This window comes from Salarias fasciatus, chromosome 19, assembly GCF_902148845.1.
Source record: "Salarias fasciatus chromosome 19, fSalaFa1.1, whole genome shotgun sequence".
Classification (NCBI taxonomy): domain Eukaryota; kingdom Metazoa; phylum Chordata; class Actinopteri; order Blenniiformes; family Blenniidae; genus Salarias; species Salarias fasciatus.
This window is the reverse complement of record NC_043763.1, coordinates 750,474-775,222: the sequence shown is the minus strand read 5'-3', so window position 1 is coordinate 775,222 and position 24,749 is coordinate 750,474. Positions and strand designations below refer to the sequence as shown.

Genomic DNA, 24,749 nt, shown 5'->3' with positions numbered 1-24,749 from the left:
ACAACACCAGACAGCAACACAACACCAGACAGCAACACACAACAGCAACACAACACCAGACAGCAACACACAACAGCAACACAACACCAGACAGCAACAACACCAGACAGCAACAACACCAGACAGCAACACAACACCAGACAGCAACACACAACAGCAACACAACACCAGACAGCAACACACAACAGCAACACAACACCAGACAACAACAACACCAGACAGCAACAACACCAGACAGCAACACAACACCAGACAGCAACAACACAACACCAGACAGCAACACAACACCAGGCAGCAACACAACAATAGACAGCAACACAACACCAGGCAGCAACACAACACCAGACAGCAACAACACAACAGCAACAAAACAATAGACAGCAACACAACACCAGGCAGCAACACAACACCAGACAGCAACAACACAACAGCAACACAACACCAGGCAGCAACACAACACCCGACAGCAACACACCAGACAGCAACAACACAACAGCAACACAACACCAGACAGCAACACAACACCCGACAGCAACAACACAACAGCAATACAACACCAGGCAGCAACACAACACCCGACAGCAACACACCAGACAGCAACAACACAACAGCAACACAACACCAGACAGCAACACAACACCAGACAGCAACAACACAACAGCAACACAACAATAGATAGCAACACAACACCAGGCAGCAACACAACACCCGACAGCAACACACCAGACAGCAACAACACAACAGCAACACAACACCAGACAGCAACAACACAACAGCAACACAACACCAGACAGCAACAACACAACAGCAACACAACACAACAGCAACACAACACCAGACAGCAACAACACAACACCAGACAGCAACAACACAACAGCAACACAACACCACACAGCAACACACAACACCAGACAGCAACACAACACCAGACAGGAAGACACACACTGTAAGTGCACATCAACAGTGTGAATGTATGTGGATCAGAGTTCCATGTGGGTCATGAGGAGCAGCAGCTGGTCGGCACGGCCTCCAGAGGAACCTGAATGAATCCTCCCAGGAGGAGGAGACGTGTCTGAGGACCGTCTGCAACAGACTGGAGACACTGTCCACACATCTGAGGACAAACCTGGACCTTCACACTGTATGTGGAGACACAGAGCCAGCTTCGTCTTCAGTCTTTTCATCCATGACACAGTTCACTGCTGCTGTCCTCCTTCACACCACCCACACCTCTCTCTCTCTCTGCTCCACCATGCTTCAGATCTCTCTCTCTCTCTCTCTCTCTCTCTCTCTCATTCCTCCATCCTCTCCATGAAAGAGGAAGAATCCATCTCCCAGTAAGAAGGGATTTCTTGGTGGATGACAGGACTCAGCTCTCAGTCTGTGATCCTTGCTGATCTAACCAGCAGTGACAGCAGGAGGCCTGAGGTAGCGTCAGATCAAGACGAGGACCAGACCCTCATGTTTACGGTTAGTGACGTCCTGACAGGAGGTCATGGAGCCCGCTCCGCTATCGATCCCCGTCCAGGAGCTGCTGGCAGTTTAATGGGCTGAAGCTACTGTCCGCAGGCTGTATTGGCAGTATTGACAGATGTGCTGAGAGGGGAAGTGCAAACAGCAGCAAGCCACCGCAGCCACAAGCTGGCCCTGGAGACGCAGATGCTCCAGTCTCTCTGAGGTCCAACATGTGGAGAGAGTCCCACACTGTGAGCACACATCGAGCCCGACGCTGGTCCTTCACCAGGCCCGAGTCCTGAGCTTTCCCACACTGCCTCTGACACACCGACGATCACTCATATGTAGAAACAGGCAAGTTCCTGTCTAAACTAACAAAATCAAGATGGTAAGAGCATTAAAAACTAAAAGAAGGACCCAGTAGCAGACCCAAGACTGTCCAGCTGACCATCTCATCCCAACACAGCGCAGTCCTCGTTCCAGATGCAAAACAAAGGACATAAACGACAACTCTGATGACTCTGAGCTGTCCGTGGTGCTGAAATGTAAGTCTCTCTTGTAATAGTACGTGCAGAATAACTCACATTAAGACTGCAGGATCCCTGAGCTGACACACCTTAGAAGAGATCATCTGATTATAACTTGGTTGGATGAATTCAGAGTTTCAAGGTTTCTATTGAAATGCGTCATGACTGCAAGGCAGGAGGAAAGAGAAGCAGCTCTGCAGTTCACACAAGATGTTTCTACCAGGGTTTAGAGGCCTGAGGCAGTCAGAGCAGTCCACACAAATCACCACACCAGCTTTACCTCTGAGGGAGAGAAACTGAAAGAAACACCACTGCCATGACGTTTGGACGGTCCACACCATCGGTGCGCTTCAAGTGAGATGAGAAGAAACTCAAACTGACTTTTAATGAGTGAATGTGAGTCTGGAGAAACTGCAGCTGAGAGAGGATGAGAGCAGACCGTCAGGTGAGACTCACCTGTCTCCACGTCCGTGACCACAGCCGTGCTGTCAAACGAGCCGGTGAGGACACGGCGTCCACAGGGCGTCCAGCAGGCGTCACGCACTGCCCCTGTGTGACAGGTGTAAACTCTGAGGCTCCGCCCACTTTCAGCTCCATCCCACACCTGACACAAACACACACACACACACACACACACACACACACACACACACACACACACACACAGCACAACAGTCATTTAAATGATTAACAGACATTAAATCTGCAACCTCAGCAATGTCAGAGTCCTCTATAGTGACTCTACAGCTGCTCTACAGTGGCTCTACAGCTCCTCTATAGTGACTCTACAGCTCCTCTATAGTGACTCTACAGCTCCTCTATAGTGACTCTACAGCTGCTCTATAGCGACTCTACAGCTCCTCTATAGTGGCTCTACAGCTCCTCTATAGTGACTCTACAGCTCCTCTATAGTGGCTCTACAGCTCCTCTATAGTGGCTCTACAGCTCCTCTATAGTGACTCTACAGCTCCTCTATAGTGACTCTACAGCTCCTCTATAGTGGCTCTACAGCTCCTCTATAGTGGCTCTACAGCTCCTCTATAGTGACTCTACAGCTGCTCTACAGTGGCTCTACAGCTCCTCTATAGTGGCTCTACAGTTCCTCTATAGTGGCTCTACATCTCCTCTACAGCTCCTCTATAGTGACTCTACAGCTCCTCTATAGCAGCTCGACAGCTCCTCTATAGTGACTCTACAGCTCCTCTATAGTGGCTCTACAGTTCCTCTATAGTGGCTCTACATCTCCTCTATAGCAGCTCGACAGCTCCTCTATAGTGACTCTACAGCTCCTCTATAGCAGCTCGACAGCTCCTCTATAGTGACTCTACAGCTCCTCTATAGTGGCTCTACAGTTCCTCTATAGTGGCTCTACATCTCCTCTACAGCTCCTCTATAGTGGCTCTACAGCTCCTCTATAGCAGCTCTACAGCTCCTCTATAGTGACTCTACAGCTCCTCTATAGTGACTCTACAGCTCCTCTATAGTGACTCTACATCTCCTCTATAGTAACTCTACAGCTCCTCTATAGTGGCTCTACAGCTCCTCTATAGTGGCTCTACAGCTCCTCTATAGTGACTCTACATCTCCTCTATAGTGACTCTACAGCTCCTCTATAGCGGCTCTACAGCTCCTCTATAGTGGCTCTACAGCTGTTTGCTTTGACAGTCCAACTCATGTGACAAGGCCTAGTCCAGGCCCGGCAGGGGGTCCGATTACAGGAGACTGTAGTCCGATTTTATTCTTTAATTTATTAATCTTATTAATCTACTGCGGCTGCTGGTATTGTATGACATGCTGAAGCGTGGTTATTAAATGCTTGCTGCACTGCAAATCCACTCTGACTCCAACTTGCTAGTGAAGCCAGACCTGTGGCCTGACCATTTCCTCTGCACGGCTGAAAAACACACCTCCTTTATTCCCATTCAATTTAATTCCACCCCACTCAGCAGACATGCAGGAGGATCCGTGACAAGGAACCTGCTTCCTCACACACTGATAATTAAAACTAAATTAGTATGTTGGTTATCACTGTCAAACTGCACAGCAGCTGGAGTGACACACAGACACACAACACCAGATGAACTGAAGTACATGAAGCCCCAGAAAACCAACAAGAACCAGAGAAGACTGACGACACTGTGTGGTTATGTTTGTGAGGTGTATGTGTGTGTGTTCTTTTCCTCTCTTCTTGAGAGAGGAAAGCTGCTCTCCTCTGATCACACACATTTCAATTCTACTGGTTGGATGATCAAGTTGTTTCTTTCTGTTTGTTCTGGGATGGAAAGATTTGACTTTTCATTAGAAAGACCAGGATGTGTTTTCCAGATGGAGGAGCCAGACAGAGTGAGGTGGAGGGAGTAAGAGAGGAGTGTGTGGAGGTCCCAGGGGGGCTGACATACATTCAGCTGACACTGACAAATGAGACTCTACAGGAAGGGGTTTGTGCTCCATGTTGAATGGAGGCACTGCAGTAGATCTGCTGCTTCTGCCTGTAACCCTGCACCAGCTAGGAAGGACAGGTGGATGACCTCCACCCAGCACCTACCACCCAATACCTACAACTCAATACCTACCACCTAGTACCTACGATCCAGTACCTACAACCCAATACCTACCACCCAGTACCTACCTCCCAGTACCTACAACCCAATACCTACCACCCAGTACCTACCTCCCAGTACCTACAACCCAATACCTACCACCCAGTACCTACCACCCAGTACCTACAACCCAATACCTACCACCCAGTACCTACAACCCAGTACCTACAACCCAATACCTACCACCCAGTACCTACAACCCAATACCTACCACCCAGTACCTACAACCCAATACCTACCACCCAGTACCTAGCACCCAGAACCTAGCACCCAATATCTACCACCCAGCACCTACCACCCAATACCTACCACGCAGCACCTATCACCCAATACCTACCACCCAGTACCTACCACGAAGCACCTATCACCCAGTACCTACCACCCAGCACCTATCACCCAATACCTACCACCCAGAACCTACCACACAGTACCTATCACCCAATACCTACCACCCAGTACCTATCACGCAGTACCTTCACCTTGTACCTGTCTGTCACCCAGTAGCTACCACCTCAACACAGTACCTGTCACCCAATACCTACCACCTCAACACAGTACCTGTCACCCAATACCTACCACCTCAACACAGTACCTGTCACCCAATACCTACCACCTCAACACAGTACCTGTCACCCAATACCTACCACCCAGTACCTGTCACCCAGTACCTTCAACCAGAACCTCCACCTTGAAACCTATCACCCAGTACCTGACACGTCCATCCAGAACCTCCACCCAGAACCTACCACCAAATACCTTTCACCCAGTACCTACCACTTCAACCCAGTACCTGTCACCTAGTACCTCCACCCAGAACTTACTAGCCAATACCTGTCACTCGGGACCTCCACCCAGTACCAAGAGATAAAGTGTCTGTGTTGTCAGGGCTTTCCCGCTGTTTGTCTTTACCTTGAATGTTTTGTCCATGGAGGCAGACAGGAGCAGGTGACTGAACTGAGGGACAGGACACCACTGCAGCGTATTGACTGGACCCTGATGACCTTCCAGCCTCAGCATGAGCCTCCCGGGTGTCCCTGCTGCGCTGGCCTTCTCACCCAGGTAGGGCTTCAGTCTGTCTGAGACCTCCAGCACACTGGGGCGTCTGCTGCCGTGGCCTGCCGGGTGCTGTGGATCCACGGTCTCTGCTGGAGCTGTGAGTCTCTGCCTCTTGGGAATGTACGGCCGGATACCAGAACCACTAAATGAGGGTCTTTTTGGACGAGTCGACGTGTGGGATACGGCAAACGCCGCTGGCAGAGGTGCTTCCTGTCCCTTGAGCAAAGTGTTTTCAGTATGCAGATCTTCTGATGTCCCTGTGGTTTCACAGCTAGAACAGCTCTGCAGGAGGGAATGGGAGCTTGTTGTCCGGAGGTCTCCATCCTGTCCTGACGCTGTCTGGTCCGGCCTGAAGCCTGGCTGGCTAGTAAAGACCTGGGACTGACTGGAGACTTCTCCTTGGTCTTGTTTACATGATGCAGTTTTTACCGGAGCTGAAGCTGCTTCCTCTCCCTCATCCTCTGAATCCTCATAGTCCACTAAAGAAGACATCTTCACATTTCACTGGAACAAACAGGAAGCAGAGCAGACGTCAGCCGACTGTCAGACACTGACATCTAGTGGCCACTTCAGTAAACACACCTGGCAGGATTCAAGGCTTTCACTTCGAAAAGATGCAAAATGCAGCAGTTTCGCCGAGCGGTGAACGTGTTTATGGTTCTTTACGGGGAATGTCAACCAAACCTGAGAAATATCAGGAGAGAAATAAAAAGGGATTTTCTACTAACTCAATACTTTAACGTATTCAAGCGAGTGCTCCATAACTGTTATCATATCACAGAGAGCACAGAAAAAGCAAATTTCCCCCAACAGAAGTTACAAAAGCTGTTTATCCCCCCTAACAGAAGTCAAAAACATTCTTTCACTGCACGTTAGCATCTCAGGCTAAGGCTAACCGGAAGTAGTACAGCTCAGACACTGACGAGGTTTGCGGGCCGTCAGGAGGGACAAAAACACAGCAACACTCTCCGCTGGGTCTTCTCACTGTACCTGCAGCTGTTAAAACTCCTAAAAGTGTCTGCTCAGAGGGGAATTTTACACACTGGCTTCAACATATGGCGCTATGTTTACAGTACGAGTCATTCTTTCAGAATAAAACGATTCTTTAATTCCTAAATGCTTTTCTCCACGGTTCTACTTGTGAAAGCTTTTATGCTGGAGGACACCGGAAAACACCGGCTACGTCCTTGTCTTCGGACGGGTGTTGTTCAAAATGTTTCAATGTATAAAATGTGTAAAATCAGTGTTTGAATCGAGGGTGAATATATAACATTTATAATTGTAAAAAAAATAAAAAAGTACCCATTGTTTCCGACAGGTTTCACTTCAACGTCGCACATCCGCCAGGCGGAACTGACGATCAGCTTGTTTCTGGGGAGGATTTGAAGCGAACACAAGCTGACGCAAGTTGAATGAGCTGTCAGCTGCATGTGAGCAGACTGTCAGGTAGGAATCACGGTTTGTGTTCAAGCTGATCTCTGCTCTCGGGGGAGGTTCAGGTGATTGGGATGTTTGGCTCAGGTCAGTCCAGGGGGCGTGTCCTCTGACGGACAGCGTGCGGCTGATCCGTGCTCGTGCGGACTGATCCTGCTGTTATTCAGACTGTCCATCAGGGACCGGGATGTCTGCTGATGGGACTGTGTGTGGCTGTCCCCTGGACAGGGTGGACATCATGACGGACTCAGACGGAGCCCGGACTGCCATGGAGCTGTACGAGCAGCTGAGCGCTCAGGGAGACCGAGTCAGGAGCCTGAAGACCGCCAAAGCCGAGAAGGTGAGTGTTTTATGGTCATTGAGCTTCATCTGTCCGGAGCTGTGTGCCCCCCAGACCCCCAGACCCCCAGACCCAGCACCCATTCTCCACCTGTCTGTAATCCTGGTCACTTTTCGGGGTGACATCTGTTTCCATCCCTGCGGTGGCAGCAGCTCTTCTTCCTCAGTTCCTCATTTCAGCCTGGTGGGTCTGTATTCTGAAGGTCTGATTCAACCCGTGGTTTCATATTCATGTGTCATTCTTATTTAATCTTAATGCATTTATAACATTCACGAGAACAAATGTTTACAACGTGGAGCAGGTGGAGAACTACGAGTACCATGGCGTCAAAATCAACAGCAGACTGGTCTGGAAATCCAACAGCTACGCTGTGAACAGGAAGGGGAGGAGCCAGACTCCAGGTGGTGGAGGGGTTCTCCGTCTGGGTCAGAGCCAGCAAGGCCGGCTGCTCACTGGACTCTGGAGGCAGGGACTGCTCCACCCGCTCCACCTTTTTTACATAATTCTGCTTAAATTTGTTACAACATAAGAATTTCCGGGTTTGGGATGAATGGCATGACCGTACCTCTCTCTCTGACAGCAGGTGTTTAGGAGGTTTTTCACATTAAGAGTTTAGGAGTGAGTTGTCCAGAAGAAGGTGTTCTGTCTCAAACTGCAGCTGTGATCCCGTCTGTCTGGCTGCTGCCTCTTCAGTGTGTCGTCTCACTGATTTCTGAGGTTTTCCTGCAGTCCTCCAGCTGAACCGAGCCGACGTGGTCCGGTGTAAACACAGAGAGGCAGGCTGGGCAGACTGAGCGTAGGGAGGTTTTCTGGAGGTTTTCTGGAGGTTTTCTGGAGGTTTTCTGGGGGTTTTCTGGGGGGCGGGGCTGACTGCTCTGGCCGTGCCGTGTTTCTGCTTCAGGCTGAGATCGATGCAGCGGTCCAGCAGCTGCTCAAGCTGAAGGTGGACTATAAGACCCTGACGGGTCAGGACTACAGGGCAGGAAGTCCGCCCTCGGACGCCGCGGCAGACAACGGGCCGGCGACGGGAGCGGCGGACGACGGCGACACGGTGGACCCGTGGAACGTGTCCACCACCAACGCCAAGGGGGTGGACTACGACAAGCTGATCGGTGAGACCCGGGGGGGGAGGGGGAGGGGCCGCGGGGGCCGTAGGGGCTGGGCGGTGACGGACCGTGCTGGACCGTGCTGTGTCTCCAGTGAGGTTCGGCAGCAGTAAAGTGGACCAGGACCTGGTGGACCGGATAGAGCGGGCGTGTGGACAGCGAGCGCACCGCTTCCTGCGGAGAGGCGTCTTCTTCTCACACAGGTCAGCAGGTCGCTGTGGGTGAACGCTGCGGCGCCGGAGCTGCCGGCGCTGACCGCCTGTCTCTCACAGGGACATGCACCAGGTGCTGGACGCCCACCAGAAGAACAAGGCCTTCTACCTGTACACCGGCCGGGGGCCGTCCTCGGAGGCCATGCACCTGGGACACCTCATCCCCTTCATCTTCACCAAGTAAGGCTCGGGAGCGGAGACGCCCCCCGTCCGCCCCCCTCCCTGACCGGGTGTCCGCCCGGCCCCAGGTGGCTGCAGGACGTGTTCGACGTGCCCCTGGTCATCCAGCTGACGGACGACGAGAAGTTCCTGTGGAAGGACCTGAGTCTGGAGCAGTGCCGCCGGTTCTCCACAGAGAACGCTAAAGACATCATCGCCTGCGGCTTCGACGTCAACAAGACCTTCATCTTCTCGGACCTGGACTACATGGGGTGAGGCCCGGCGCCGCCGCTGGAACCACATCCGTGAAGACAGCCGGAGATCTGCTGCTTCAGAAACAGTTTCACTTCCCAAACACACTCCTCAGACACACAGATGTAGTAATTCACAGTAAATCAGTGGGAAGTCTTCATGTTATCTGGAGCGGGTTCAGAACGCCGCCGTAGTCCTCAGACTGGAGTCGGTGTGAAGACGTCCCTCCAGAGGACAGCAGCGGTTTGACTGATGCTTTGTTTCCGCAGAGCGTCTCCGGACTTCTACAGGAACGTGGTGAGGATCCAGAAGCTGGTGACCTTTAACCAGGTCAAAGGCATCTTCGGCTTCACGGACAGCGACTGCATCGGTGAGTGTGTGTGAGTGTGTGTGTGCGGCGTTCTGGTGGGTGTGTGTCTCCGGTGGTGTCGTCACGCCGTGTCCTCGTCCTCCAGGGAAGATCAGCTTCCCGGCCGTCCAGGCCGCTCCCTCCTTCTCCAGCTCCTTCCCCCAGATCTTCGGGGGGAAGAAGGACGTCCAGTGTCTCATCCCGTGCGCCATCGACCAGGTGAGGACGGAGCGGCGTGGAGCGTCTGTCCTGACCGCCGCCCGCTGACCTCTGACCTCTGGCCCTCTCTCCCAGGATCCCTACTTCCGGATGACCCGGGACGTGGCTCCGAGGATCGGGTACCCCAAGCCCGCCCTGCTGCACTCCACCTTCTTCCCCGCCCTGCAGGGGGCGCAGACCAAGATGAGCGCCAGCGACTCCAACTCCTCCATCTTCCTCACCGACACCGCCAAGCAGATCAAGAACAAGGTGCTGCTGCACGCCGTCTGCCCGTCCACCCGTCTGTCCACCCGTCTGTCCACCCGTCTGTCCACCCGTCTGTCCACCCATCTGTCCACCCGCCCATCCACCCATCTGTCCACCCGCCCGTCCACCCATCTGTCCACCCATCTGTCCACCCGCCCGTCCACCCGCCCGTCCACCCGCCTGTCCACCGTCCCCCCGCTCCCAGGCCTTAAACCTCACATGAGGACTGGGCCTAGGAGGCAGGACCGGGTCCTGGAGCGGTTCCTGTTCTGCAGGAGGAGGGATATCAGTACTGGCTGGGGGCTCTGGTGATGGGGGGCTCTGGGGTGATGGGGGGACTCTGGTGATGGGGGCTCTGGGGTGATGGGGGGACTCTGGTGATGGGGGGGCTCTGGGGTGATGGGGGGACTCTGGTGATGGGGGGGCTCTGGGGTGATGGGGGGACTCTGGTGATGGGGGCTCTGGGGTGATGGGGGCTCTGGGGTGATGGGGGGACTCTGGTGATGGGGGGGCTCTGGTGATGGGGGCTCTGGGGTGATGGGGGGACTCTGGTGATGGGGGCTCTGGGGTGATGGGGGGACTCTGGTGATGGGGGCTCTGGGGTGATGGGGGCTCTGGGGTGATGGGGGGACTCTGGTGATGGGGGGGCTCTGGTGATGGGGGCTCTGGGGTGATGGGGGGACTCTGGTGATGGGGGCTCTGGGGTGATGGGGGGACTCTGGTGATGGGGGCTCTGGGGTGATGGGGGGACTCTGGTGATGGGGGCTCTGGGGTGATGGGGGCTCTGGGGTGATGGGGGGACTCTGGTGATGGGGGGGCTCTGGTGATGGGGGCTCTGGGGTGATGGGGGGACTCCGGTGATGGGGGCTCTGGGGTGATGGGGGGACTCTGGTGATGGGGGCTCTGGGGTGATGGGGGCTCTGGGGTGATGGGGGGACTCTGGTGATGGGGGGGCTCTGGTGATGGGGGCTCTGGGGTGATGGGGGGACTCTGGTGATGGGGGCTCTGGGGTGATGGGGGGACTCTGGTGATGGGGGCTCTGGGGTGATGGGGGCTCTGGGGTGATGGGGGGACTCTGGTGATGGGGGGGCTCTGGTAAGGGGGGCTCTGGTGATGGGGGCTCTGGGGTGATGGGGGGACTCTGGTGATGGGGGGGCTCTGGTAAGGGGGGCTCTGGTGATGGGGGCTCTGGTGATGGGGGGCTCTGGGGTGATGGGGGGGCTCTGGTGATGGGGGCTCTGGGGTGATGGGGGGACTCTGGTGATGGGGGGGCTCTGGTGATGGGGGCTCTGGGGTGATGGGGGGACTCTGGTGATGGGGGGGCTCTGGTAAGGGGGGCTCTGGTGATGGGGGCTCTGGGGTGATGGGGGGACTCTGGTGATGGGGGGGCTCTGGTAAGGGGGGCTCTGGTGATGGGGGCTCTGGTGATGGGGGCTCTGGTGATGGGGGGCTCTGGGGTGATGGGGGGGCTCTGGTGATGGGGGACTCGGGTGATGGAGGGACTCTGGGGTGATGGGGCTCTGGTAAGGGGGGCTCTGGTGATGGGGGCTCTGGTAAGGGGGGCTCTGGTGATGGGGGGCTCTGGTGATGGGGGGGCTCTGGTGATGGGGGGGCTCTGGTGATGGGGGGCTCTGGTGATGGGGGGGCTCTGGTGATGGGGGGCTCTGGTGATGGGGGCTCTGGTGATGGGGGGACTGGGTGTGGAGCTACTGGAGCGGGATTCTCTCGTGAGCAGCTGGGCTTCGGTCCGCCGCTGGGCTCTGGACCGTTACAGCTGCTTCTGTTTGTTCTTGTTGAAAAGCTCTGGATCAGCTCTGTGAGCCATTCTTGGCTTTTGGTTTTTGGAGTGTTGATGCCAGGCATGGTCACGGCGCTGAGCTTCACTGCACAGGTAGTTTAACTGCAGACCCTTTCCAAAACGTCAGGACATCGTGGAAACGTTTCTTCATTTCCATCATTCCGTTCAAAAAGTTAAAATTTCATAGATTATAGATTCAGAGCCCACAATTCAAACCATGCCAGGTCTTCATTTTCGTTATCTTGACATTATTTGGTGTTCCAGCTGATGAAACCCTTAGACTCGGAGGAAGAGCCGGGTCCGAGCACATCCATGGAAAAGCTAGAGGAGGGGCTAAATGTGGCCGAGAAGACACCCTGGCGAAGACATGAGCCTGGCCTTCAGCGGACCATCAGAAGATCCAGACCAGTGGACTGAGGCCGGCCAGCTGGCCCCACCCGAACCCCACTGAGTCTCTGGGGTCTCATCAGGAGGACAAGAGGACACCAGACCCAAAGACCAAGAAGAGCCGACAGCAAGCATCAAGGAAACCCGGGCTTCCAGAACTCCCACAATGCCACAGGCTGACGGCATCGACGCCACGGCGCATCCAGGCAGGGGCGAAGCGGAGAGGTTCCCAGCCTGCTGTTGGTTTGAAAATACCAGATCCTGACTGACTTTTTTCTGCAGAAACTGAGAAATAAGTGATTTCTTCACAGTGTTCTAATCACTTCCTGTTTTTGTGGGTTTTACAAGCCGGAACCCCGAACTATGTAGAAAGAAACAAATACCTGAAGTGGTTTAAAATGTGGGTCCTGAATCTAGGAAGGTCTATGAAAGTTTAACTCTTTGAATGGAATCATGAAAATAAACTTATTTAAATATTCCAGGGGGCGCTGCGCCCCCCAGCACATGACTTCCTGGAGTCTCTATGAAGGACTGCTGGGAGGACGTCACACGCTGCTTCCCCGCCATCTGGATCTGGTCCTCATCCTCCATTGATATGAGCGGCTGTGGAGACGCTCCTGCTGAGACAGGGGGAGAGGCAGGACTGTCCCTTTGTCTTTCAAATCCACAGTAGAACTGAGGGACTGGTTTACATGGACCCAGAAACCCTCCTGACCGGACTGGAGGAGGACCGGGTTCATGAACCCTGAGAGGATCCTCTTCCCCGATCAGTCATCCACTCCGGGTCTCATATGAACAGCTGAGCGGACTAAATGGGGATTATTGGTTCTGCCAGGTGTTCCCTCGTACAGAGTTACATGATGACGTGACAGGAAGCAGGAAACAGGAAACAGGAAGCAGGAAAGTCAAAAACCAGCAGAAGAACTGGACGGTGCTGAGAAACACTTTTAATAAAAACCCTGAGAACAAGCTGGAGGAGAGATGCAGCCTGGTGTTGAAAGAGCTCGGTGGTGGACTACCAGCGGACCGCCGCCCGGTGTTCTGGATGAACTGGTCGCCATGGTAACGAGTGACGGATTCCTGTAAACACATGCTGGAAGCAGCAGATGTTAGAATCAGACTCACTAAAGACTCTGAACTGATAACTTCACTGTAACTGGAGAAAACCGGCGTCACTGGAACCTCTACGAGGTTCAGTCGGTTTTCAGCCTCTGCTGGTCACCAGTGGTCATGTGGAGCGGAATGACGGTCGCGCCGTATGAACACTTTCATTTCTTTTATCATGAGTGATCTGAGAAGTATAAATGACTAAATCTGCGTGTTTTTTCCTCACAGTTTAGATCCTTCAGCAGGGAACCACCTCCTGCATGAGTGTTATATCCATCAGTGTGAGCCGCTGCAGGCCTGGTCAGTACCGGCGCTGGGCTGAGGGGGGCGCCGCTCCTGAAAGCTGCTGAATATGTACGACTCAGCAAGAATGGAATTCAGCACCCTCAATCAGTGCCAGTCAGAATATGGCACTTTCCTGCTCAGCTGAATATGTCTGATCATTTGTTGAATCATTCGTGTCGCCGTCTGACCTCGTAATTCAACGTACAGTGTGTACATTACTGTGACGGGTACTCTGCAGATCACTGGAATGAGTGAAGCGGCTCATGTGGAGCTGTGATATGATCGCTGCAGGCAGACTCTGTACAGAAACCACATTTGGACGCCACCTTGAATTTAATTGCTATCATCCTGAGATGATGAAGGACCTTCTTCATCAGACGGTCCCTTATTTTGAAAGGGCGAATTTACCCCCTGAAACGGTTTTTGGAGCATACATGTGTTCCGTGTATTGAGGGAGTCGTTTAGCCCCGTGTAGTTGAACCCTGAGCCGGGCCATGTGCCATTCTGCCTCTTTTCTCAGATGATTAATGATTCCATTAGTTTTGATGCTCTGGTTTGATCCGTGTTTCTGTTCAGAATGTGATTGATGACTGATTGATGTTTTATGTCTTTTTGTATTTTTCAAGACTTGTGCTGTTTCGATGCAGGCGTCCTGTCTGGTCTGGATTGAGCCTTTAGCTGGCCAGTTTTGGTCCACACGCCACATGTTTGACCCCCCTGTCTTCAGTACTCCCTGATGGTGTCTCTGTCTCCTGTGGTTGGTCTCCAGATTAACAAACACGCCTTCTCTGGAGGGAGGGACACGGTGGAGGAGCACCGCCAGCTGGGGGGGGACACGGACGTGGACGTGTCCTTCATGTATTTGACCTTTTTCCTGGAAGACGACGAGCAGCTGGAGAAGATCAGACAGGTGAGAGGGTGAAGGTGGCCAAAGAGCTGGTCCTCTGGAGGACGTGGGTCTGGACTGGGACCGCTGGGCCTCCAGCTGGTCCGGTCTGGTTCTGGGTGACAGGACGCCACACACACGGCTGTTTCCGGCCTCTTCCCGTGGTTTAATCTCTAAAATGATAAATTTACTGTAACTGTAGAGAACCAGCGTTCACTAGAACCTCTACAAGGTTCAGTCGGGTTTCAACATCTGGTGGTCACAAGTTAACACGGACACCAGGTGATCTGAAACACCGGCAGGCGGAGCGGAGACGTGGCGCCGGGCGGGGGAGGAGCTCTCTGAGCAGCGTCTCATGGAGACGATGGACCATTACTGATCAGATAGAACTCCCTGAGGACTGCTGCTGCAGAGAGAAGACCTGAACTGTCCCTGAGAGACTGTCCTCATGTCACAGGACACCGTATAGTCCGCTCCACCAGGGTCCTGGAGAGCCAGGGTCCATCGTGCATCGCTTTGTCTGCCGTCCCTGGAAACACGTGTGTTCAACACGATGGTTTTCAATCGGACTGAAAAAACTCCCAGTGAACCGGACCAGTGAGGTGTGGGTAAAGCTGGGGTTCCTCAGGGAGCTGTTCTGGGACGCTGCTCTGGCTCTTCTCACATGGTGGGTCCCGGTCTCTGTTGGAGGATTCCAGGATTTGAAGACCCCACAGACCCCTCTGCGGGGAAGGCTGATGGCCGGACGTGTCCAGCGAGACTCACTGCTGCTCATATGAAGGCGGCTGAAGTCCGCCGAGGTCAGAGCTGTGTGTGAGTGTGTGTGTGTGTGTGTGAGTGCAGTGGCTGAGCTGTGGTGTGTGTGTCCCTGCAGGACTACAGCAGTGGAGCCCTGCTGACCGGAGAACTAAAGAAGATCCTGATCGACACCCTGCAGCCGCTGATCGCCCAGCACCAAGAGAGACGCCAGCAGGTCTCCGAGGAGACGGTGCAGCGCTTCATGACGCCCAGACGGCTGAACTTCCCCCTCTAGCTGCTGCGCCGCCGCCGTCAGGAGGAAGCATGGCTGACGCTGTGACGGAGCTCGTCTCTCCCGGAGGAAGAGGAATGCTGGCTTCACTCTGTCACCTGTCTCACTGTCTCACTGTAGCCGGCGTCCCGGCCGCGTCCCGGCCGCGTCCCGGCCGCGTCCCGGCCGCGTCCCTGAGAGGCGGGACGTGTCAGTGTATTACTGTAGAAGCGATGCATGACGCCAGACCTTCATCTCATGTCTGTGAAACCAGGAGTGACTCCAATAAAGACAGGTGACCACAGCTCCCGTGTCCCTGGACTCAGTCCGCGGGGGTCGGGGGGGGGGGAGGGGGTCAGGATGGGGGCCGCCAGCTGCTCCACAATGCTCAACAAATCCATTTCAGGTGGTTCACGGTGAGAATCCCTCACTGCCCCAAAGATGAAGCGTCGGGCCCAGGCCAGGTGGCAGGGAGACCCGGAGTAGAACCTGTTGGCTTCAGTTCCCCGTCCTGCAGCTCAAGAGGAGGAAAAACCATCTGACCCCCCCGCTGCAGGGTCCTGCAGGGTCCTGGGGGTCGTGACCCCCCCGCTGCAGGGTCCTGCAGGGTCCTGGGGGTCGTGACCCCCCCGCTGCAGGGTCCTGCAGGGTCCTGGGGGTCGTGACCCCCCCGGGCTGCAGGGTCCTGGGGGTCGTGACCCCCCCGCTGCAGGGTCCTGCAGGGTCCTGGGGGTCGTGACCCCCCCGGGCTGCAGGGTTCTGGGGGTCGTGACCCCGCCGGCTGCAGGGTTCTGCAGGGTTCTGGGGGTCGTGACCCCGCCGGCTGCAGGGTCCTGGAGTTCCTGGGGGTCGTGACCCCGCCGGCTGCAGGGTTCTGCAGGGTTCTGGGGGTCGTGACCCCGCCGGCTGCAGGGTCCTGGGGTTCCTGGGGGTCGTGACCCCGCAGGCTGCAGGGTCCCAGTGATAAGGCTGTTGATTCTGGAGACAGACTCCCCCCCCCCCCCCCCCGCGGATCAGCCAATGGCGGCGGGGGGCGTGGGGCCGCTGAGGGAGGTGTCCGCTGGCCGCTCAGCGGATTGGACGCTTTAAAAAGGGCAGAGTGTGTGTGAGTGTGTGTGTGTGTGTGTGTGTGAACAGCGACAGGAATAGAAAGGTTTGTGTTGAGGTTCTCCGGGAGTTCACAGCACGAGGACACCGGCAGCAGGAGAAGCGAACCGGCAACCGGGAGCAGAACACCGGGAGCAGGACACCGGGAGCAGAACACCGGGAGCAGGACACCGGGAGCAGGACACCGGGAGCAGGACACCGGGAGCAGGACACCGGGAGCAGAACACCGGGAGCAGGACACCGGGAGCAGGACACCGGGAGCAGAACACCGGGAGCAGGACACCGGGAGCAGAACACCGGGAGCAGGACACCGGGAGCAGGACACCGGGAGCAGGAGCCGGGGGGCGGGAGGCCGGTACCGGGAGGAGCATGGCGCTGGACTTCGCCGCCGGCTGTATCGGGGGTGAGTGTCGCGGCTAGCCGCATAGCTTAGCCGAGCTCCGGGCTCACCGGCACACCGGCAGGAGCCCAGACGGTTCCCCGGAGGGACCGGAAAGTCCCGGAGCTCAGGACACGGTGACATCCTGCAGGACAACACCTCAGGACACCTGGACAGAGAACCCGGAGGATCTGGTCCCCCGGAGGATCTGGTCCCCTGGAGGATCTGGTCCCCTGGAGGATCTGGTCCCCTGGAGGATCTGGTCCCCCGGAGGATCTGGTCCCCTGGAGGATCTGGTCCCCTGGAGGATCTGGTCCCCCGGAGGATCTGGTCTCTAGAGAGCTGCTGGGAAAGGAGCCAGCTGTTTGGCGAAGGACACACACTCTACACACACTCTACACACACTGCTCCGATGTAGATTTCATCTGTTTGTCTCCGTTCATTCAGGCTGCTTTTTCTCAGGGTTCATAGTGGACTCTAACTGGACTCTAACTGGACTCTAACTGGACTCTAACTGGACCCTGGCCGGACTCTGACTGGACTGGACTCTGGCCGGGCTCCGGCCGGACTCTGACTGGACTGGACTGGACTGGACCCTGGCCGGACCCTGGCTGGACTTGTGAAGACTCTTGAGAGCCTCTGCTTCCTGGTCTTGATGACAGAGTTGTAGTTTTCTCAACATGCAGCCTGAACCTGACCCATCAGAGGGCTTCAGGGACCTGGACTGAGTTCTGATCTGGTCAGGTTCATCAGTAACGGGTGTGAAGGTCCGGCTGGTCTCAGTCTCACCAGGACCGATGGACGAGCTGAGACACCGGAGACGTTAGGTCTGGGTCTGTCCTGCTGTCCTGCAGCTCACAAAGCCAGGCTGGGGTCACACACCGAACCGCTGGGGGGGGTGTGTGTGTGCGTGCGTGCGTGCGTGCGTGCGTGTGTGCGTGTGCGTGTGTGCGCGTGTGTGTGCGTGTGCGTGTGTGCGCGTGTGTGTGTGTCAAGGCCATCCAGGCTGTGTGTTTGCGGAGTGACGCCAGACGGTCGATGCCTTGCTCCTCTGCCGTCCAGCAGTCTCACCCTGTCCCCGCTGTCCCCAGGTGCTGCTGGTGTGCTGGTGGGACACCCGTTTGACACCGTGAAGGTAAGACTCCTGCTGTCCAGTGAAGACGGTCCAGCTGCGGGACAGTCCGGGCCGTTGAGGTGGCTGCAGCGCCCCCCTGTGGCTGCAGCGCCCCCCTGTGGCTGCAGCGCCGCGCCCCCCTGTGGCTGCAGAGCCCCCCTGCGGCTGCAGAGCCCCCCTGCGGCTGCAGAGCCCCCCTGCGGCTGTAGAGCCCCCCTGCGGCTGCAGCGCCCCCCTGTGGCTGTAGAGCCCCCCTGCGGCTGCAGCGCCCCCCTGTGGCTGTAGAGCCCCCCTGTGGCTGCAGAGCCCCCCTGTGGCTGTAGAGCCCCCCTGTGGCTGCAGAGCCCCCCTGTGGCTGCAGCGCCCCCCTGTGGCTGTAGAGCCCCCCTGTGGCTGCAGAGCCCCCCTGTGGCTGCAGCGCCCCCCTGTGGCTGTAGAGCCCCCCTGTGGCTGCAGAGCCCCCCTGTGGCTGCAGAGCCCCCCTGTGGCTGTAGAGCCCCCCTGTGGCTGCAGAGCCCCCCTGTGGCTGTAGAGCCCCCCTGTGGCTGCAGAGCCCCCCTGTGGCTGCAGCGCAGCGCCCCCCTGTGGCTGTAGAGCCCCCCTGTGGCTGTAGAGCCCCCCTGTGGCTGTAGAGCCCCCCTGTGGCTGCAGAGCCCCCCTGCGGCTGCAGCGCCCCCCTGTGGCTGTAGAGCCCCCCTGTGGCTGTAGAGCCCCCCTGTGGCTGCAGAGCCCCCCTGTGGCTGTAGAGCCCCCCTGTGGCTGCAGCGCCCCCCTGTGGCTGCAGCGCCCCCCTGTGGCTGTAGAGCCCCCCTGTGGCTGTAGAGCCCCCCTGTGGCTGTAGAGCCCCCCTGTGGCTGCAGCGCCCCCCTGTGGCTGTAGAGCCCCCCTGTGGCTGTAGAGCCCCCCTGTGGCTGCAGCGCCCCCCTGTGGCTGCAGCGCCCCCCTGTGGCTGCAGAGCGGTGGGCCGGTGGAACGAGGGGTTTTTCCCACTGTGGAGGCTGAGAGTGGCGTGTCCCTGAAGAGACGACCATGTTGGACCTGGTGGTTGCCTCCGCCTTGCTCAGGGGCAGGGGCAGCAGTGTCACTGTGTTGTGGATGAGCGAGGGAAAGAAGCCCCCTGTCCCCGGGAGGGGAACCAGTGAGGACGGTCAAGGACTTTCTTCTCTCACCTCGTGTCCGTTCTTCACGTCTGGAGACGTCTCACGCTGAAGACATGTCTGACGTCTCTGGTGTCCTCTGGTGTCCTCTCCGCTGTTGGAACCTTCAGGACCAGAAGAGCCTGGTGAACTCGGTCCAGCTGTAAGACCAGGGGCCTCGTTCAGCCACAGGTCCAAGTTCTGTCCTAGGAATTATTCAGAATGTGTGTAAACCAGTTACGAGCGAAGACGTGGACGAGTCCCTCTGGTTCTTCTGTCCAGGCTCCGGAACGTTCAGGGTGATTTCCTGCAGAACGCCTCTTTATGAATATTCATTTCGTATTTCCCTCCGATGGTCTGGTCAGACGTGGAACAGAGAACCTGGAGGGGTACAGTCCATGTTGGAGAACCACCAACAGGAGAAGCGCCTGGTCAGAGGACCAGTAGAGGAACCAGAGTGGAACCGGCAGGGAGAGAACCCTCAGAACTGGGTAGAACCTCTGACAGAACCAGAGATCCTCCTCAGAAGCCGCTCCATGTTCTCATTCAGTAGACCAGCTGCTGTTTGAGAACCGGCTCCCTGCAGAACCTGGTCCAGCTCTCAGCTCCTGGTACAACCTTTCACACGCCGGCAGAACGTCTGCTTCTGGTTCTGTCTGCATGAAACGAGGTGTGTGTGTGTGTGTGTGTGTGTGTGTGTGTGTGGTAGTTAAATGAGGACCCTGGAGAACTGGGCTTTCAAACATGGCTACTTTTAGGTTTTTTACACTTACAAAACTGCTTCTGGTCTGGCGGTCTCTGGTCTGGTTGCAGACTGTCCTCTGTCCTGTGTGTCCACCCTGTGTGTGTCTCCAGCCTGTGTCCTGTCGGAGTGTGTGTGTCTCCAGCCTGTGTCTCCTGTCGGAGTGTGTGTGTCTCCAGCCTGTGTCTCCTGTCGGAGTGTCTCCTGTCGGAGTGTGTGTGTCTCCAGCCTGTGTCTCCTGTCGGAGTGTGTAGGCGCTAAGCCCTGAGTCTTGTCTTGCAGGTGAGGCTCCAGGTGCAGAATGTGGACAGGCCTCTGTACCGCGGGACGTTCCACTGCTTCCAGTCCATCGTCCGGCAGGAGTCTGTGAGTCGAGCGCCGCACACACTGTGAGAGTCGGGTTCCTGCTGTCCCAGCAGGACCCGGCAAGTCCCCCAGGGCTAAATAAAGACGGCAGGCTCTGCGACTGCAGGAGGGAGGGTTTATAGCAGAGGGAGGGTCTTCTTCTCCTGACGGGACCAATCAGGAATAAAGTTGACAACACTCTGAATGGGTTTCATGGTGGCGGTCCCGCTGTAGCCCGCACCTTACCGCTTTCTTACCTGCAGCCATGATTATTCTCACCAGGTAAGCTTCCCTTTCACATCCACATCAGGGAGTTTTCCAGGTACAATCAAATGAAAGAAAAATCCATCACAATACCCAAAGCTTTGGAGAATTCTTTCACCTCCTTCCAACATTTTCCCAGCTTTAGACAAGCCCAAAATAAATGATAACAATCTGCAGAAAGCGTTGGTCCCCCTCCAGCAGGAGGCCTGTGAACCGCTCCATGTGGCTGTCTGGCTTGGTGTGATGGAATATCAGTCCCGTCATGATACTGAACTTGTTAAAGATTCGTTTTCCCAGAGTTGTAACCATACTTCTTCTGAGATTTCCCCCAGCTTTGTCTGTGGAATTCTTATTGTTGTAAATAACAGTTTTGTATAATTTCCCAATGGACTTTTTTGGACTTTTGATATTCATACTCATCCACAAATATTTGAATTATTCTTGAATTTTCATTAAATCCACAAGTCTTAAAGGATAAGTTCGGTTTACACAGTTTTCACGTTGCTTATAGAACGAAGTGGAACAATCTCCTCACCCAGAAGGCTTTTCTGATCCGAACAGTGCTTCGGGAGGAACTTGGATCCAAAGTGGAGCTGCAGACATCCGTGTACTGTGAGCTAATGGGGCATGTGTGGCGCCGGCTCCCAAACGGCTTTAATAGATGTTTGCACTCCAGAGATCTTCTTCTTCTTCGGAGCGGGTGGTGACCAACAACTTGGGTGCACAGCGCCCCCTACTGTGTCTCTTGGTGAATGTGCTTCAGTTTACATCCTGGTCACTTCAGAGATCTGTAAAACCAACAGCAGGTATTTTGTGACCCCGGGCTGTGGAGGAGGAGAGGCTGAGGGACCAGGAGGACATGTTGGTGAAACTGAGGAGTTTTTGGACGATTAAAGCCGTTTGGGAGCCGGCGCCACACATGCCCCATTAGCTAACAGTACACGGATGTCTGCAGCTCGACTTTGGATCTAAGTTTCTCCTGGACCACTGTTCGGATCAGAAAAGCCTTCTGGGTGAGGAGATTGTTCTACTTTGTTCTATAAACAACGTGAAAACTGTTTAAACCGAACTTCTTCTAATTTTTTTTTTTTGGAAAGTCGCAGATCTGTAAATATCGAAAAAAAATCTTATGGATCCAAATCATATTTCTGACGTAGTTCCTCAAAATAAATGAAATCCCCAGTCGTTGTTGTCCTACAGACAGGTGTGGTTCCTCGTTTGGCACGGCAGAGCCCTCCGCCGTCTCGCCGCAGGCTGCAGTGTTGCATGTCTCACTGGTGGCGTCTCGATAGGCGTCTGACCCGTTCCCTCAGTCTGACCCGTTCCCTCAGTCTGACCCGTTCCCTCAGTCTGACCCGTTCCCTCAGTCTGACCCGTTCCCTCAGTCTGACCCGTTCCCTCAGTCTGACCCGTTCCCTCAGTCTGACCCGTTCCCTCAGTAGTTTTCCTGGCACCTCTATTGGAAGTGCCATAAATAAGTACAATGATCTTGCACACTCCACCGGTCCAGGTCATAGGGTTAGGGTTCTTTATCTGAGGCCAAACACACCAGGCCTGGAGTTTGTGACGGGTGCCGGTCCAGTTGATGTCTACCCAGCAGTTGTTCTGATGGTGTAGAATTAAAGGTCAGAACCTGGTTTGAACAGTGAGTGTGTTGGAGTTGTGTGGTTGTGGGGTGGGCCGGTCCTCAGAGCCAGTCAGCCGCCGACCCGCTCTGCTCAGAGCAGCAGGTCTCTGCGGTCAAGATGGCCGCCGATCCACAGCCGGTAGTGAGGCTCAGGAGAGGCAGGGTGCTGCTGGACCTGGACCTGGACCTGGACCTGACCCTGACCTCTCTCTCTCTGCAGGGACTCGGCCTGTACAAAGGCATCGGCTCCCCCATGATGGGCCTGACCTTCATCAACGCCATCGTGTTCGGCGTGCAGGGCAACGCCATGCGGAAGCTGGGCAGCGACACGCCTCTGAACCAGTTCCTGGCCGGAGCGTCGGCCGGCGCCATCCAGTGCGTCATCTGCTGCCCGATGGAGCTGGCCAAGACCCGCATGCAGATGCAGGGAACCGGGGAGAAGAAGTCCAAGAGGAAGCTGTACAAGAACTCCCTGGACTGCCTGGTGAGGATCTACCGCCGCGAGGGAGTGCGCGGGATCAACCGCGGCATGGTGACCACGCTGCTGCGGGAGACCCCCGGCTTCGGCGTCTACTTCCTGACGTACGACGTGCTGACGCGCTCGCTGGGCTGCGAGCCCGAAGACCCCTACATGATCCCCAAGCTGCTGTTCGCCGGCGGCACGTCGGGCATCGCCTCCTGGCTGTCCACCTACCCCGTGGACGTCATCAAGTCCCGCCTGCAGGCCGACGGCGTGGGCGGAGTCAACCAGTACAGCGGCATCGCCGACTGCGTCCGCCAGAGCCTTCGGAAGGAGGGGTGGAGGGTGTTCACCCGGGGGCTGACCTCCACGCTGCTGCGGGCCTTCCCCGTCAACGCCACCACCTTCGCCACCGTCACGCTCTTCCTGCTGTACATGCGCGACGGCGAGGAGTGCGGCCTGCGGGACCCGGAGCCGGCGGCCGTGCAGCCGGCGCCGGCGCTGCAGAGCCTGTGAGCCGCCGGTCCGGCCGCAGACGGGGAAGCGCTTCGCCGTGGCGCCGTTTTAAAGAAGGACTGAGCAGCAGGTGTTTCTCTGGAGGGCTGCTGCAGCCGAAGACGTTCCGGAACATCGAGTCCGTCCCGGGCTCTGCAGGCCCCATCCCACCCTGTGGCGGCAGGTTCTGGCCAGCGGACCTTATGTTTAGACCCTGTGTCCTCTGTGTGGACGTGTCCCTCGCCGCAGTGCTCCTACTGTCTATTTAAGTAATATATTTTTGGATTGAAGTTGCGTCTGTACATAGATCTGGCTGTTTGTACATATTGAGGTGAAGGTCACTCGGGGGGGTACTAGGGGGTACTGGAGGGGAGGGGAGGGGAGGGGGGGTACTGGAGGGGAGGGGAGGGGAGGGGTGGTTACTGGAGGGGAGGGGGGTACATCTCTGTGGGATGTTCAGCCTCTCAGCTCCAGTCCTGGATGCTCGTTACATTGGGAACGGTTACACAGGGAGGAGCTCTGGGGGCGCCTGAGGGGGGGCGCCTGGGAGGGGGGGCGCCACACACTCAGCCGGTGTGTGTTCTCCTCTGATCTCTCTACATGGTTGTCTCTGCTTGTCGTCTTCAGGACGGAACAGACTTTCCTAAGAAGTTAGAAAAATGTTTGGTTTTAACATTGGAGCTGGAGCTGGAGAGCACTCGGGGAAGCAGACTGTGGCGACTCGGGGTGTTCTCCGTGGAGGGGACTGTTACGTGGCGGAGGAACTGGAGGGAGAACTGTTCTGTTCATGTTTCTTCGTCCTGGTACCCAGAGCTGTGCAGCGACAACTACACAACTGGAGAAGCGTCTATTCAGGAGACGAGTTCATGTTCAGAATGTTCTGCATCAAGACGCTCGGGTCAGAGCCTCAGTTCAAATGTCAGGAATGATATTAAAGAACTGCTTTAAGAGTCGCCTCTTCATTCATTTCATTCAGGACCGGTTCCGCTACTGAGTGACCCCTCCCCCTCCTGAGTGACCCCTCCCCCTCCTAACAGCAGCCTCCTTTTCAACTTCTCTACAATGGAAAATTAACATTAAGTGTCTGTAGTTTTATCACCAACATGATACTGTACACACACACACACACACACTCACACACACGCTCAGAACCTCAGAACCAACTTTCTCCGGGCTCACACTGGATGCGGTGCGTGTCCGGTCTGGTGTTGTGCCAAGGTACTTGCCCCCGATAGAAAGTGTGTCCCCTGTTGGTGGGATGGAACTCCACGCTAAACTGTGACAAGTGCTACCATTCAGATTGTAGTATGGGTGTAGTGAGTGTTACCGTTTCCCAGTGCTATTTTAATTGTGCATAGTATATCAAAACAGGTCCGTTGTTTGGAATACTTACTTTTTCACCTGTAGTTCTTCATCACACTGTGTAGCGCCTTAAGAAACTGATCTGACAGAGTCAGTAGTCTTCATCAGTGTTGCTCTCTCTCTTCATGCCATGCTCATACGTTGACTTTTGATTGGTATTTGGGATAATTTTTCTTAGATTAGCCTCTTACTGCTATTTACAATCATCCGGAAGTTCTATCCACACTTTCAAAATAAAAGCGTGTACCCATGAAAAACGTGAGGACCCGACCTTATTTAGCCTGCAAAAAT

General features: G+C 55.7%; 3 protein-coding genes across 12 annotated transcripts in view; 2 read left to right on the top strand and 1 right to left on the bottom strand.

Moving 5' to 3' along the window:
- wdr25 (WD repeat domain 25) overlaps nt 1–6,980 on the bottom strand; it is an 11,766-nt gene extending 4,786 nt beyond the window's left edge. For 4 of the 7 annotated variants that reach the window (XR_003933569.1, XR_003933568.1, XR_003933567.1 and 1 more), the window contains exons 1-4: nt 6,562–6,711; nt 6,221–6,322; nt 5,492–6,142; nt 2,439–2,586 (exon numbers count right to left, since the gene is read on the bottom strand). Coding sequence is in view for 4 of the 7 variants with exons in the window: in XM_030117051.1 (XP_029972911.1) it covers nt 2,439–2,586; nt 5,492–6,130 (787 nt within the window). In the remaining 3 variants the exon portion in view is untranslated. Of the gene's footprint in view, nt 1–2,438; nt 2,587–5,491; nt 6,143–6,220; nt 6,323–6,561; nt 6,718–6,940 lie in introns of those variants that run through there. The other 3 variants (XM_030117054.1, XM_030117052.1, XM_030117055.1) reach the window with 3 other exon arrangements.
- Nucleotides 6,978–15,731, top strand: wars1 (tryptophanyl-tRNA synthetase 1). 3 transcript variants are annotated; one of them, XR_003933570.1, is made up of 12 exons: nt 6,978–7,084; nt 7,301–7,412; nt 8,314–8,524; nt 8,613–8,721; nt 8,791–8,910; nt 8,979–9,161; nt 9,411–9,511; nt 9,597–9,709; nt 9,785–9,958; nt 14,302–14,442; nt 14,876–15,218; nt 15,293–15,432. XR_003933570.1 is itself a non-coding variant. In XM_030117056.1 (11 exons), the coding sequence occupies exons 2-11, from the start codon at nt 7,311–7,313 to the stop codon at nt 15,449–15,451; spliced, it is 1,413 nt and encodes a 470-aa protein (XP_029972916.1). In that variant the 5' UTR covers nt 6,978–7,084; nt 7,301–7,310; the 3' UTR covers nt 15,452–15,731. The 3 variants fall into 3 exon arrangements, 2 of the variants coding, with proteins under 2 accessions (XP_029972916.1, XP_029972917.1); XM_030117056.1 differs by lacking the exon at nt 14,876–15,218 and having other exon boundaries at nt 15,293–15,731; XM_030117057.1 differs by lacking the exons at nt 6,978–7,084; nt 14,876–15,218 and adding an exon at nt 7,135–7,159 and having other exon boundaries at nt 15,293–15,731.
- A 613-nt stretch (nt 15,732–16,344) lies between these two features.
- Nucleotides 16,345–23,432, top strand: slc25a29l (solute carrier family 25 member 29-like). Of its 2 annotated transcripts, XM_030116987.1 has the most exons (5): nt 16,345–16,660; nt 16,844–16,937; nt 18,005–18,048; nt 20,188–20,271; nt 22,362–23,432. In XM_030116987.1, the coding sequence occupies exons 2-5, from the start codon at nt 16,904–16,906 to the stop codon at nt 23,115–23,117; spliced, it is 918 nt and encodes a 305-aa protein (XP_029972847.1). In that variant the 5' UTR covers nt 16,345–16,660; nt 16,844–16,903; the 3' UTR covers nt 23,118–23,432. The 2 variants fall into 2 exon arrangements, with proteins under 2 accessions (XP_029972847.1, XP_029972846.1); XM_030116986.1 differs by having other exon boundaries at nt 16,345–16,937.
- The last annotated feature ends 1,317 nt before the right edge of the window (nt 23,433–24,749 follow it).

Bases quoted from the DNA above. Each gene is read 5' to 3' on its own strand.
- wars1 (XM_030117056.1), top strand. From the start codon at position 7,311: ATGACGGACTCAGACGGAGCCCGGACTGCCATGGAGCTGTACGAGCAG. The intron at 8,722-8,790 runs GTCAGCAGGTCG...TGTCTCTCACAG, and splicing joins GGCGTCTTCTTCTCACACAG to GGACATGCACCAGGTGCTGG. The intron at 8,911-8,978 runs GTAAGGCTCGGG...GCCCGGCCCCAG, and splicing joins ATCCCCTTCATCTTCACCAA to GTGGCTGCAGGACGTGTTCG.
- slc25a29l (XM_030116987.1), top strand. From the start codon at position 16,904: ATGGCGCTGGACTTCGCCGCCGGCTGTATCGGGG. The intron at 16,938-18,004 runs GTGAGTGTCGCG...CGCTGTCCCCAG, and splicing joins CGCCGCCGGCTGTATCGGGG to GTGCTGCTGGTGTGCTGGTG. The intron at 20,272-22,361 runs GTGAGTCGAGCG...CTCTCTCTGCAG, and splicing joins CCATCGTCCGGCAGGAGTCT to GGACTCGGCCTGTACAAAGG.